The 15,611-nt window shown below is 40.3% G+C and overlaps 2 protein-coding genes across 2 annotated transcripts; both read left to right on the top strand.

Annotated features, from left to right (window-relative positions):
- The first annotated feature begins 10,589 nt into the window (after window positions 1–10,589).
- On the top strand, window positions 10,590–11,705 carry LOC104110764 (protein PELPK1-like). Its single transcript, XM_009620308.4, has one exon. The coding sequence runs from the start codon at window positions 10,590–10,592 to the stop codon at window positions 11,703–11,705; it is 1,116 nt and encodes a 371-aa protein (XP_009618603.3).
- Window positions 11,706–13,944: 2,239 nt separating this feature from the next.
- LOC104110763 (protein PELPK1-like) lies at window positions 13,945–15,284 on the top strand. The gene has a single exon (XM_009620307.3). It carries the CDS (start codon window positions 13,989–13,991, stop codon window positions 15,099–15,101), a length of 1,113 nt encoding a protein of 370 aa, XP_009618602.1. The 5' UTR covers window positions 13,945–13,988; the 3' UTR covers window positions 15,102–15,284.
- Window positions 15,285–15,611: the final 327 nt, after the last annotated feature.

Here is a 15,611-nt window from a genome sequence, read left to right on the forward strand (position 1 = left end):
CTATCGATCGATCCGAGACCATTGAATCATAAAGTTTCCTTCCTTGGTAAAGTTATTATCTAAGGGTAATGCCCCAGTGTTCGGGGATGATCGAAGAGAGGCCACGAATGCTGTTGTGATCTTTGTCACTGCTCTGTATCTGACCTTCAATTCTAAGTTAGCACTATTTACTTATTTTCTCGTTAAAAACCTTGCCGGAAAACCCATGTGGGACAAAACCGGTGCAAGGGAAAAATGGTGCAACGCGTGCTTTCAGACCTAAAAATTGTATCATTCTTCAATCATTGCCTGCAAGTGTTAGTTCAGAATAGATATATAAAAGGAAATGAATGAGGATGTACCTTAGAAATAGTATCACTTCAAGTGAGCTATGTTCCAGTTGCTCGGTAGTTGCTCACCTTTCATCGTTCCAAGTTTGTACGATCCTTTACCGGTGATCTCAATAATCTGATAAGGACCTTCCCAGTTTGGACCCAACTCCCCTTCATTTGGGTTTTGGGTGTTTAGTGTAACCTTCCTTAGTACCAAGTCCCCGATATTGAAATGTCGAAGGTTGCTTTCGATCCGTTGCTTTTGGGCGGCCAACCGGATAAGGGCTGCTTCGCGCCTTTCATCAAGTAGATTTAGGCTCGTGTTCATAGCCTCGTCGTTTGATTCCTTGGTTGCATATCGAAACCTAATACTTGGTTCTCCGACTTCGACCAGTATTAGAGCTTCTGCGCCATAGACCAGTGAGAATGAGGTGGCCCCGGTACTGGACTTCGAGGTCGTTCGGTATGCCCATAAGACTTCGGGCAGGATTTCCTTCCATTTTCCTTTGGCATCAGTTAACCTCTTTCTGAGGTTTTGGAATATGCTTTTGTTCGTCGATTCTTCTTGTCCGTTCCTACTAGGGTGGTAGGGTGTTGATAGGATCCTTTTGATCTTATGATCCTCGAGAAATTTGTTTACCTTGTTGCCGATGAATTGTTTCCCGTTGTCGCATACGATCTCGGCTGACATTCCAAATCGGCATATGATATGATCCCAAATGATGTTGATGACTTCATTTTCCCTGACCTTTTCGTATGCCTGGGCTTCCACCCACTTAGAAAAATAGTCAGTCATAAATAATATAAATTGAGCCTTACCGGAGCCCATGGAAGGGGGCCAACAATATCCATTCCCCACTTTATGAACGTCCATGGTCACAAAACCGAATGTAGCAGCTCCCAGGGCTGATGAATCATCAGAGCGTGTCTTTGACATTCATCACATTTTTGTACGAACTCCTTCGCATCTTTTTCCATATCGATCCAGTAATAACCGGCTCTGATAATTTTTCGAACCAACGATTCAGCGCCCGAATGATTTCCGCAGGTACCTTCGTGGATTTCCCTCAAAATGTACTCAGTATCTCCTGGGCCTAGACATATTGCGAGTGGGCTATCGAATGCTCTTCTGAACAAGGTTCCATCTTCGGACAGGCTAAATCGAGTTGCCTTTGTACGTAGGGCCCTCGGTTCTTTTGGATCCGAAGGCAGTTTCCCAGTCCTAAGATATTATACATATTTATTTCTCTAGTCCCAAGTTAGGCTCGTCGAGTTGATCTCGGCATGGCTTTCTTCCACCACCGATCTCATAACCTATACGACTGCCCCTAAATTGAACTCGTCGTCTTCGACCGATGACCCTAAGTTAGCGAGGGCATCAACCTTACTATTTTGATCGCAAGGTACGTGTTGTAAAGTCCATTCTTTGAACCGATGTAATGTTACCTGCAACTTGTCCAAGTATCTTTGCATTCGTTCTTCTATGGCCTTGAATGCTCCATTAACTTGGTTTACCACAAAGAGGGAGTCGTACTTGGCTTCGATCACTTATGTCCCTAAGCTTTTGGCTAGTTGAAGGTCTGCAATCATGGCCTCATATTCGGCTTCATTGTTAGTCAATTTCACAGTCTTAATAGATTGTCTAACTACGTTGCCTGTTGGTGTCTTCAATACGATGCCAAGTTCGGACCCTTTTGCGTTTGAGGCGCCATCCGTAAAGAGGGTCCAGATTCCCGAAGAGGTCCCTGAGTTAATTAATAACTCTCTTTCGACCTCGGGTATTAGGTCCGACGTAAAGTCGGCCACAAAGTCTGCCAATATTTGAGACTTAATGGTGGTCTGGGGTCGGTATTCAATATTGTACCCACTTATTTCCACGGCCCATTTTTCCAACCAACCCGAGAGCTCGGGCTTATACATAACGTCCCTCAACGGGTAAGTAGTTACGACACATATGGGGTGACACTGGAAGTACGATTTTAGCTTCCTAGAGGCGCTTAGCAAAGCGAGCGCCAGTTTTTCTAGGTGAGGGTACCTAGTTTCGGCCTCACATAGGGTCCTGCTAATATAGTAAATTGGAAATTACGTACCTTGCTCTTCCCGGACCCGGACTACACTTACCACTATCTCTGAAACTGCCAAGTACAAGTATAGTTGCTCGTCTGCCTTCGGTGTGTGAAGCAGCGGTGGGCTCGATAAGTACTGTTTGAGTTCCACCAAAACTCGTTGACATTCCGGGGTCCATGAGAAGTTATTCTTCTCCTTCAATAGTGCGAAGAATCGGTGGTTATTATCGGACGACCTCGAAATGAATCGTCCCAAGGTGGCTATGTATCTGGTTAGTCTTTGCATGGCCTTCACGTTGTCCACGACCGTGATATCTTCGATGTCTTTGATGCTTTCGGGGTTGATCTCGATTCCTCGGTTGGATATCATGAATCTGAGGAATTTACACGACCCAATTCCAAACGCATATTTTTTCGGGTTCAGCTTCATATTGTATTGCTTCAATATGCTGAAGGTTTCCTGCAAATATTTTAAATGGTCCTCTCCTCGCAGGGACTTAACCAATATGTCGTCAATGTAAACTTTCATTGATTTTCCTATTTGTTCCTCGAACATCCGGTTTACTAGGCGTTGATAAGTGGCACCAAAAATTTTTAATCCGAATGGCATCACGTTATAGCAGTACGTGCCGTACTTTGTGATAAAGGAGGTTTTTTCCTGATCATCCGGGCCCATCCGTATTTGGTTGTACCCGGAATAGGCGTTGAGAAAATTGAGGATCTCGTGGCCGGCCGTGGCATCGATCATGCGATCGATGTTGGGTAGAGAAAAAGAGTCCTTGGGACATGCCTTGATCAAATCATTATAGTCTACACACATTCTTAATTTGTTCCCTTTTTTAGGGACTACCACTACATTTTCTAACCAATTCGGGTATTTAACTTCTCGAATCAACCCTATTTTAAGAGTTTAGATACCTCGTCCTTGATGAAAGCATATTTGACTTCGGACTGGGGCCTCCTCTTCTGTTTGACCGGATGGAATTTCGGGTCCAGGCTTAGCTTGTGAGTGGTTAACTCCGGTGGGATCCCTTTCATATCAAGATGGGACCAAGCGAAATAATCTTCATTAGTTATAAGAAATTGAATGAGTTTTTTCCTGAGCTCGGAGCTTAACCTTGTGCCTAGGTATACCCTTCGATCAGGCAAGTGTTCTCTCAATATGACTTGTTCCAGCTCCTCGACCGTCGATTTAGTGGCATCGGAATCATCGGGGGCTATAAAAGATCTGGGACCCCGAAATCATCATCCTCGTCTTCCCCTCGTTTGTCCGAATCTGTCGAGGTTGGCGTCAGTGATTGCAATTTGGCCCCGTTTTTGACCATCTGGTTCGGATCCTTCGATGTTGAGATTGTAGATGCCCGTATCACCTCCTCGGCCGCAAATATTTCTTTGGTAGTCGGTTGTTCACCATATGTTGTTTTGACTCCGCTAGGTGTTGGGAATTTCAGTGCCTGGTGTAGTGTCGAGGGCACTACCCTCATGTTGTGGATCCATGGCCTTCCGAATAAAGTGTTGTACCTCATGTCTCCTTCGATCACATAAAATTTAGTTTCCTAGATGGTCCAGGTGGTGTTTATTGGTAACGTTATCTTGCCCTTAGTGGTTTTACAGGCCATGTTGAAGCCGTTTAAACTCGGACTGCAGGCACGATTTGGTCTTATAGACCGAGTTGCTCTACGACCCTCTATCGGATGATATTGGCGGAGCTACCTAGGTCAATAAACACACGTTTAACTCTGGATTTATTTATAAGTACAGATATTACCAATGCATCATTGTGGGGCTGCACGATTCCTTCCGTGTCCTCATCGTTGAAAGACAAGGTTCCTTCTAGTATGTAATATCGAGTCCGTTTCTCCCTTGTGATAGATATTTTGGTGCGTTTCAACATCGGCCCCTGAGGAATATCGACCCCACCGATAATCATGTTAATGACGTATTGAGGTTCATCTTGCTCGTCCTGCTTGTTTAAATCCCTATTCGTGAAATGATTTTTTTCTCGGTCGCTCAGGAATTCTCAAAGATGCTCGTTGTTGAATAATTGGGCTACTTCCTCTCTCAATTGTCGGCAATTCTCCGTTCTGTGGCCGTGAGTGCCGTGATATTTACACATCTGGTTAGGATCCCTCTAGGACGGATCGGATTGTAACTGTCGAGGCCATTTGGTGTCCTTGATACGTCCGATAGCTGATACAATGGAGGCATCATCGATATTAAAGTTGTATTTCGATAACCTTGGTGCTTCTTTAGGCCCGATGGGCCTATCGAAGCTGTTTTACCTCATGAGTCCCCAATTTCTATGACCTTTGTCTCTTCTCCTTTCGTTTCTCATAGAGTTCGCCCGGACCTGCTACTTCTTTGGTCTTCATTATACGGCTGATACCGATCCCTGTTTGGTCTCGGTTCATGATCGATGTCTCTCTTGACTCTGTCGATTTTTCTAACAGGATAAACATGCCCCGAAAGACCCCCCGAGTTGTTCATCTTCCACTCTCAACTTTGATTGATACCGGTTATGCACGTCGGCCCAAGTAACAGTCGAATATTCTACCAGGTTTTGTTTCAACTGCTGTGAAGCCACCGAGCTTTGGATATTGAGTCCTTGAGTGAAAGCTTGAACAATCCAATCATTAGCAACTGACGGTAGGTCCATCCGTTCCATCTGAAATCGGGATAAAAATTCTCTGAGCATCTCATTATCTTTCTATTTTACTTTGAAAAGGTCCGACTTCCTAGTCTCGACCTTGATGGCACTAGCGTGTACTTTCACAAAAGAATCTGTAAGCATAGCAAATCAGTCAATAGAATTAAGAGGTAATTTGTGATACCATATCATAGCTCCCTTTGACAGGGTCTCTCCAAATATTTTCAGTAGAACAGACTCATTCTCATCGTTCTCTAAGTTGTTCCCTTTTATGGAACTTGTATAAGAGGTTACATGCTCATTTGGGTCGGTCGTTCCGTTATACTTAGGTATCTCAGGAATACGGAATTTCTTAGGGATCGACTTCGGAGCCGCGCTCAGAGGAAAAGGTTTTTACACGAACTTCTTGGAATCCAGGCCTTTCAATATCGGTGGTGCTCCTGGGATCTAGTCTACCCTGGAATTGTAGGTTTCCACCTTTTTATCATTAGCTTCGATTTTCTTCTCCCCTGATTCTATCCGTTTTATCAATTCTTCGAGTATCTTTATGATCTCGGGTTTAGACACGATTCATGTTCATTCGACCTCTCTGAGACCGGTTCATCCCTGCGAGTGACTTCTCAGGGTGGATCAGGTTCAACTCTACTCGGTGTACGGCTTTGGTTTTATAACTGAGCTATCGCCGCCTGTTGAGCCTGCAGCATTTCGAAGATCACCCGTAAACTGATCTCGTCCCCTCCAATGTTTTATGTATTTTGAGTTGCCAATCGGGCTCCACCACGGACGTTATTCTCAGGGTCAGTTGGCAAGTTTGCGTCGATAGCCACACGTGAATTAGCGTCAATTGGGTTTGTGACCGGAATTTCAATGGGATCGGCGGGCGGTACCTCGTTACCGAGTGCTACGTTCTTATTTTCACCGTGGTTTCTGGACTCATTGTCAACATGTAGGGGTGCTGATTGAGAGTTCGACATTTTGTGTTTTAACCTAAAATCAGAGACACTTCAAAGAGCAAGCGTAAAGTAGTGTGTGTTATGGAGATTTATATCAAATAACCACAATTATCCTTAGCCCCACCGTGGATGCCAAACTATTTTCCCTCAAAATCGGATAACAATTAAATTTGTATATGGTTTTAAGGATACGTGATCTAGCTTGATATAAAATAATAAATCAGATTGAAATTGAAATAAACAATGGGAAAGTAAATGCAAACAACACAGGTTGAATACTCTTAGCCTTAGAAGGTTAGCCTCCCTCGAGCCAAAAGTGCTTTTATCGATATCTGAATAGAATGATAAGATAATAATAAGAACTAAAAATAACAATATATTTCTTTGGGATGCGAGTTACAGTGTGTTCAATGAACTATTAGACCTCATTTATATAGTAGAGGAGTCCTACTTTAGATACAATTCGATAAAAGTCTCTTGATTTGCTGATTGCCAGTTCCTTATTGATACGTGCCGAGATTCCCGACGCAATATCTAACCGGTCACTGATATTTTGCTCTTCTGTTAGTTATCTCAACAATGTGTCTCTGAGCTCATTCGAGGCTAAGGTCGACACCGGACTCACCGCTAGTCGAAGGCAAGCGTTCCGACCTCGGGTCCTAGCTCGGTGGGACTCGAGGTCGATCTTCATTCCTTGGTTTCCACATTCCAAACCTAATCTACCAAGTCGTAGGAGAGTTCGACTTCGAATTTCCCTGCCCGTGTCTACTTCTTGAAAACCTAAACGGGCAAGGTAAGTGTATCAAGAGAAAATGAGCAAAGCAAGGGGAGAGCTTATGCCCGGCTAATTGAATGGAGTTCCCGGCTTTAAAGAATCAAGTTCAAGTACCGAGGAGATTAATTTGAAGAGCTTTGGTGAGGTATGCTAAGCAAGATAGCTCATTTCTTGGATAAGGGCTCTATATAGCCTTAGAATACCGTCTTCTGGTCCTCATGTGGATGATTCCCCATATGAGAAGTGAAAGGTTGGTTTATCAGTTTGAAGATCACTGTTGTGGGATCTAGCTGCTCCAGCTGCATTAACAATAGTCCTAATTGCAACTTAGATTGCACGATCAAGATCAAAGTGTCTGTCCGTTCGGTAAGTCAGCCAGTCGTCATCTTATCTTGCACGAGCATCGTCGTCCCTATCACTTCCTCATCCTCAACCTCTAGAGGAGTGGAAGAGACTTCTTTGTCCTTCTTGTTTTGACTTTTGCTCTGACTTCTTCTCATCTAAGCATTTGCTTCGGCCTACAAAAGCTCGGACGAGCGGGTAATATCATAAACTCAAAGAAGACCAGGGTCAACCGACGTAGAAGAAAACACAAATAGAGATAGGTCAACTGATTAATAGGTATACTTGTCAAGCGACACAGACATGGGTACATAAGGAATCACATCATCACCTCTTTCTTGCTCTTTGGATTTATTAGCGTCAGCTGAGGCCTCTCTTTGATCATTTCTGTGTTTCGGTGCTTGCCCTTTCTTTTAAGAATAAAGATCTTCATCGATCTCCACTACGGCTGTCACTCCTACAGGATCGGGATATTATTTTTACATATTATGAGAAGGTCGTTGAAGTAGGATCGCTAGTGGGATAGTCCAGCGGTACTCCTTGCCTCTGTTAACACAATTAACCAACGGGGACCGACAGACAGTTTGCTTAGTAAAGTCTTTTATCTTCCATTCAGGGGTCATGAATGATTAATAGAAACAAAGGGTGAGTGCAACGAACTAGACCGTACCAAGGCCTGATATAAGGGTAAGCCAATAGCGAATAACATTTTCTTCCTTGCCTCATCGATCTTCATTGCCATCCTGTAGCCAAAGTGATAGCGGTTGTAGCATCCACAGGTAATGTGTGGAAGAGGGTAAGATTTCTATGTGGATATAACGTATCAACACATTTTGCATCTTTTCATTTTAAAGAAAATATAGTTGAATAATATAGTATTGGGTCTTGAGGACCGGGATGGCCGAAGATCAAAACCTAAATGTGCTAGGGGTTGATCATCGGAGCCTGTGCAATAACGATTAAGGAATTTGAGCGCTGATGTAGCTAAGATCCACCTTCATAGTCAATTCATTAGGGTTGTCACCTTCTACCCGGAAAAGTATTCACCGTTTTCTTTATCTGTTAAGCCTTACAGCTATGGGACTTCCTAAAGAAAACTGCAATCGCAGTTTATCAACCACTCACAAGACCACCGAGATCTTCGACTTTGCTCCCAAAGGTAATCCACTCGACCCTTTCCCAACCTATACAAGGAGAGCGAAAGATAACGAAAGGGAGACAAGGTCCTAACTAAATAGAACACAAACTCCCATTTCATCTATCATATCAGTCGAGTCGATCCGATTCGTTCTTATCTATAGATAATGAAAGAGAGAACTTATGACCTCGCGGATGGAGAGGGATTCGAACCCCTGGTATTTCTATAAATACTTCGGTTTTCAAGACCGACTCTTTCAACCGCTCAGACATCCATCCCCTTCGCGCTTCGCTCGCCCTATCCATCTGTGCGCTGGCAGGTAGGGACTTATCTATGTGATTTGCTACGCTTGCCTGCGCCTATCGGCCGATTCTATTGCTTGCCGGTTAGCGAAAATTTTTCGGTAGTACGAATCGCTACGCTTCGCCTCTTTCTATATGATAATATGCATCTTAGTTTATGCGCTCCCTGCGGGTAATAGCAAGAGAGTGAATAACGATGATCCTCCAAACTAAAAGAGTGATTGAGTCCGACTCAAGCGAGTGAGTGGAAGGCGTGGCAAGAGAGCGAGTTCGACTCGCAAACGATCAGCAAGTGAAGGACCGATCCTTTTGCGCCAATACTGTTGCGAGACTGGTATTTGGCAGCTCACGAGCAACATATAGACTAAGGCTGCCCATCACTCCCTCACTCTTTTTAAAGGCTCTTTTAATTCTCTTTCTAGTATGGTTTCTCCATAAGAATACTGAACGCCCAGCTTCGCAGAAAAGCTCTCTCCCCAGCCCACAGCATAGTGCAGAATCTGGATCCTTTCATCGAGCACCATTTCTTTTAGATAGAAAGGTGTTCTGACTCTATTGGATCAAGTCATAACCTAAGCCTTCTACTAGTAGACTACTATGGAGAGACTAAGCTCTATTTCAGAGATTGGACTCTCTTACTGTGATTAGCTCCTACTAGTAAGAAGTTGTTCCCGAGCCAGGTTTCCTGGATCCACATGTTCCTAGTCGGGCCTAAATGGATGAATGAAGAAGGGCGCCCGGGTAGACTTCAAGAGCTCTTGCTCTGCCTATCCTCCTACTTCTTATTCTAGGGGTCATAGAAAGATACGAACTGCCTACTCTTTAAAGCCCTACCATTAGATTGAATAAAATGAAAGTTGCTTGTCCTCACTAATAAAAAACAGTAATCCCTCCCCTTATGTTACCTACTTTTACTCACTTCTTCGGTATACCTCAATACAAGATAAGCGCAGGAAAGGATAAACAATAAAAATTGGACTATCGCCCTATCTAAGCAGTTTTCCCCTCTCCTCTACGGAAGTAATCTTTTAATCTATTTCAGTTCCTATGTCTGTCGCTACCGCCCTATTCTCTCTCAATTGCCTATCCTTTCTAGATGAGTGGGAGTCCTTTAGCAGTAGCTTCCAACACTTAAGATTGACCTCCTCAAGTGTCAAACATGAATGTTTTATGAATTTCATACGGGACTACTTACTTACCTAAAGTTCACTTTTGGCTTACCAAAAAAGTTGACTGAAGGAACTGACCTAAGCATAGCTCTCTCTCAAATACAAATGCCAAGAAAGGGATTCCTTGGATAAAGTTAAAAAAATGCTAAAAAAATCCTTTCATTTCTCTTTGAAAGCCTTTGTCCTACTTATAGTATCAGTCCTCTAGCCTATACTTGTGTTTTTATTAATCAAGAACACATGCACTTTGTTGGCACTAAAAAAAAAAGTTATTCAATCCACTAGTGCAACTGAAGGTGCGCAACCTCTTCTGAACCGGAACAAGAAAGAGCTCATAACCACTCCTTGTGAACAACTCTCCTCAACTTAAGGCGCACCTACTCTTACTAGAAGTCTAGTCTCTCTCAGGTCCAGCTTCGATCTCTAACTAACTAACTTACAATATAGGCCACGCCTTTATGTAATTAATATTTAGTATAGATCGATATATACATGTATACATTTTTTAATAACTTTTAGTGCATAAATTTTGAAGAATTCACATAAAATATTCACGTAAAGTCCTTAAAGACACGAGTACTACGTGAATTAATTAGGTAATCCACTAGTTTAGAAATGTGTGTAGACATGAAACCATTTTCTGGAAAGTCAATAAAACTGGATGTTTAAATTTTTTTCATATCAGTTAGTCAAGCAAAGTTGTGATTTATTCATGGCTCTCCATTATCTCAAAAACTTAGTGGAACAGCGTTAACCAAAACATGGGGGAAAACTCAGATGAGTTTAGGCTATATAAACTCCTAGTTACATCATTCTCAAATACACAAAAAAGAAAAAAAAACAATCCAATCAGCCTTAGAACCCAAATCTTCTCAAAGGGAGCCAAATGAAGAGGCAATGCCATCAATTTGTTTGTGCTTTGGCATTTTTCTTGATTGCCACTTGCACTATGGCATATTCAACTGATTCTTATAAATCACCAGTTCCATCATATAATCAAGTACCAAGCCAAGTACCAGTGTCAAAAGACAATTACGAAGTGCCACAAGTGTCCAAGAACGATTACAAGGTACCCTCAGTACCTAAACAAGAATACAAGGCACCATCTTTGCCAAAGGATAACTACTACATGAAACCATCAATTCTGAAAGATAACAACAAGAATGTGCCATATGTTCCAAAAGATAATTATTACAAGGCACCCACAGTGCCTAAGTCCGAATACAAGGCGCCATCTTTGCCAAATAATGACTACTACAAGAAATCATCGGTTCCAGAATATAACTACAAGAAGATGCCATCTCTTCCAAAAGATAACTACTATAAGGCACCTTCAGTACCTAAACAGAAATACAAGGTATCATCATTGCCAAAGAATGACTACTACAAGAAACCATCAGTTCCAGAATATAACTACAAGAAGGTACCATCTCTTCCAAAGAATAACTATTACAAGGTAGCCTCAGTACCAAAACAGAAATACAATGCACTATCTTTGCCAAAGAATGACTACTATAAGAAATTATCAGTTCCAAAAGATAACTATTACAAGGCACCCTCAACGTCTAAACAAGAATACAAGATGCCATCTGTACCAAAGAATGAATACTACAAAATGCCATCTGTTCCAAAGAATAACTACAAGGTGCCTTCTGTTCCAAAGGATAACTACTATAAGGTACCCTCAGTGCCGAAACCGGAATACCAGGTGCCAACTGTACCAAAGAATGATTACTATAAAAATCCATCAGCACCAAAGAATGACTATTATAAAGAGCCATCAGTTCCAAAACCTGACTATTACAAGGTACCCTCAATCCCTAAACCAGAATACAAAGTGCCATCTTTACCAAAAAATGAGTACTACAAGAAACCTTCACCTTCTCTTCCACCGCCATACTACTATAATTCACCCTCTCCCCCTTCACCATCACCACCACCTCCTTACTCTTATCAATCATCTTCAACTCCTTCTCCATCACCACCTCCTCCATATTATTAAATTCTCATCTTTCATGTTCAACATGTTTCGAGAAGGCCATTTTCCCACACAACATAATCTTAAGGGTCTTGAGTTGAAGGCATGATACAGAAATTTGTATTTATTCATTATCTGTATTTTATTTATATTTTTATGGGGTTGGTTGCAGCTCATGTTTTTCCATTTTATTGTATGTCTCACTATTGAATTCTGAGAATATTTGTTCAAATTAATGCAAATTCTTTTTATCTAGAATTTATGTACTACTTATCAGTCTGACATTTGCCTATTCCTTAATAAAATTGCACGATTTGGAACAAAATGGTTAATTTAACTCTCCTTTCTCGCAATTCACTTGCGTTAATTCAGATTTTGATCAGCTCTATTCAGGGTCGGATTTATAGGTTTGTTAATGGGGCACGTGAACCCATGGTTAATCCACCAATCTAGGTATTTTATGTATGTATTTTTTAGAATTAGTCTAATATTATTTGTTGACACTCACGCTCTACAAAGGTTGAATGGTGCATTTGGTTGAATATTGAGTTATTTACCCAAAAGAACAGAGATCAATTCTCACTTAATATTTTTTTTCTCCTTTCTTTAGTAATGCACCGTGTTCTTAAAATCCTAGATCCGCCTCCGGTTCTATTCACAATATTTAAGCCTATTGACTGCACTTAGTTATGGAACAACATTAGCTTGAAGTATATCTAGATTTGGCAAGGAGACCAATGGTTGCTCACTTGGTACTACGACTAAAAATAATCAATCCTACGAGGAGACTAACATAATTATACTAACTTATATTTGCAACAATATCAATAATCTTTTATCTCATAACAAAAGGTAATGGTGATATTGTACCTAGAGACAGATTCAGTGTTCATCACTGGCGAAACTAGGAATTTTTCCAAGGATATTCAAATTTGAAAGAAGTGAAAAAAAATTTCCAACAAAGGGTGTTCAATATGTGTTATATACCTCTAAAACGTAATATTTTAGCTATATACACAGTGTAATTTTTTGACCTAGTGACCATGTGGCTTCGCCACTGATGTTCGTTATCGGATTCATTCGAACATAGTACTTTTGATACGGGGTGTCGATTTTTATGTGAAATCTTAAAAAATTTCTAATAAATATTAAATACTCCTAGCTAAGAAATTATAATTTTATTAGTAAAATGAATGTAGTGCTAAAAACCTCAAAAATCAAATTCATAAAAATAAAACTTCATGTCTTAAATGAGATTGTGATTTTTATATGTCTAGATCTTATGGTAATCCATAAGCAATTATCCATTAATTATAAGTTACCATATATTAGCTAAGTCTTGTCCCTCTACATTTTTTGACTTGCCTCGCCACAAAAACTAGCTCAGCCATGCAGAGAAAGTCCAAACATTATATGGTCTTTTATCAAAGTACCGTATCATTTTCGTTTTGGTTATTCAAGGTTCAAATTTGAGACGTCTAGTTAAACGTCGAGGATCTCATTCATCCCACCATATCGTTCTTATTTCTTCACGATAAAATCATAGCCCTGTGATGTGAATTATAAGTCGTGCTTAAGGTATCTGCAGCATCAAGTACATATAATGGACACAATATTCCAACTCAATTGATTCTGACATCAAATAATGAACATTTGTTAGGCAGATACATACATATTCGATACGCTTTTGTGTAAATATCTAGTATAGATCGATACATGTATACATTTTTTATCAACTTTTAATGTATAAATTTTGAAGAATTCACATAAAATATTCACGTTAGACCTATTAGACACGAGTACTACGTGAATTAATTTGGTAATCCAGTAGTGGACTCTTTCACAAAACTGATAACTAAGTTGCGCTTTTTGAAGCGCTTTTTATTATATCTTTTCCCTTTCCAATTTGTTAAGAGAATTAAACACTAACTGAAAAATTGTACCAGAAATGTAATAAGGAATTGTTATTCCAGCTTGATTGCCACTAGTTTAGAAATGTATGTAGACATGAAACCATTTTCTGGAAAGTCAATAAAACTTTGAATTTTTAATTTTTTTCATATCAGTTAGTCAAGCAAAGTTGTGATTTGTTCATGACTCTCCATTATCTCAACAACTTAGTGGAACAGCATTAACCAAAACATGGGTAAAAACTCGGATGAGTTTGGATTATTTTAAGCATCCAAATCATCTAGTCACTTTCTTAGTTTAGGACTTTAGGCTATATAAATTCCTAGTTACACCATTCTCAAATACACAAAAAAGAAAAACAACAATCCAATCAGCCTTAGAACCTAAATCTTCTCAATGGGGAGCCAAATGAAGAAGCAATGGCATCAATTAGCTTGTGCTTTAGCATTTTTCTTTATTGCAACTTGCACTATGGCATATTCACCCGATTCTTATAAATCACCAGTTCCGTCATATAATCAAGTACCAGTGTCAAAAGACAATTACGAAGTGCCACAAGTATCGAAGAACAATTACAAGGTACCCTCAGTGCCTAAACAAGAATACAAGGCACCATCTTTGCCAAAGGATAACTACTACACGAAGCCATCGGTTCCAAAAGATAACTACAAGAAGGTGCCATCTGTTCCGAAAGATAATTACTATAAGGCACCTACAATGCCTAAGCCGGAGTACAACGCGCCATCTTTGCCAAAGAATGACTACTACAAGAAACCATATGTTCCAGAATATAACTACAAGAAAGTGCCATCTCTTCCAAAAGATAACTACTACAAAGTACCTTCAGTGCCTAAACAGGAATACAAGGCGCCATCTTTGCCAAAGAACGACTACTACAAGAAACCATCAGTTCTAAAAGATAACTATTACAAGGCACCCTCAACGCCTAAACAGGAATACAAGGTGCCATCTGTACCCGGGAATGAATACTACAAAAAGCCATCAGTGCCAAAGAATAACTACAAGGTGCCTTCTATTCTAAAGGATAACTACTATAAGGTACCCTCAGTGCCTAAACCGGAATACCAGGTGCCGTCTGTACCAAAGAATGTCTACTACAAAAAGCCATCAGCTCCAAAGAATAACTACAAGGTGCCTTCTGTTCCAAAGGATAACTACTATAAGGCACCCTCGGTGCCTAAATCGGAATACCAGATTCCATCTGTACCAAAGAATGACTACTACAAAAAGCCATCAGTTCCAAAGAATGACTACTATAAAAAGCCATCAGTTCCAAAAACTGACTATTACAAGGTACCCTCAATGCCTAAACAAGAATACAAAGTGCCATCTTTACCGAAGAATGACTACTACAAGAAACCTTCAGCTTCACCTCCACCGCCATACTACTATAATTCACCCCCTCCCCCTTCACCATCACCACCACCTCCTTACTCTTATCAATCATCTTCAACTCCTTCTCCATCACCACCTCCTCCATATTATTAAATTTCAAACACAACATAATCTCAAGGGTCTTGAGTTGAAGGCATGATATCAAAGAATTTAATTCTTAATTTGTTGTTTCTTTCTTTTCCTTATTCGGTTGGCAATTGTTTTGTCATTTAAATTGTATCTTGAATGTTTCCAGAGAATTATTTCAGTTGAATACAAGTTCCTTTTATTGATCTAGTTTATGTATTTTCACCTATTCTTCCAGCAATCCCCAATTTCTTCACATAAATTTATTGATCAAATCCATAGCATATAGTCAAATCTCACTTTATTCACCCCAAAATAATAATTCATTAAGTTATAAGAATGAAATAATATTTCATAAGTTATAAGAATGCAATAGTATTTCAGTTTTCCGCAAAATATTACTCTTTCCGGTTTTCACTATAATTAGGGCCAACGTACGTAGAAAGGGAGAAATTCAAAAATAGCCAGATTTATAAATGGTCATTGAAAAATAGTCACAGTTTCAAAAGTAATCGAATTTAGCCACTTTTCATATAA

This window comes from Nicotiana tomentosiformis, chromosome 12 (assembly GCF_000390325.3).
Source record: "Nicotiana tomentosiformis chromosome 12, ASM39032v3, whole genome shotgun sequence".
Taxonomy (NCBI): Eukaryota; Viridiplantae; Streptophyta; class Magnoliopsida; order Solanales; family Solanaceae; genus Nicotiana; species Nicotiana tomentosiformis.

Coding starts and splice junctions, on each gene's coding strand:
- LOC104110764 (XM_009620308.4), top strand. CDS start 10,590: ATGAAGAGGCAATGCCATCAATTTGTTTGTGCTTTGGCATTTTTCTTG.
- LOC104110763 (XM_009620307.3), top strand. CDS start 13,989: ATGGGGAGCCAAATGAAGAAGCAATGGCATCAATTAGCTTGTGCTTTA.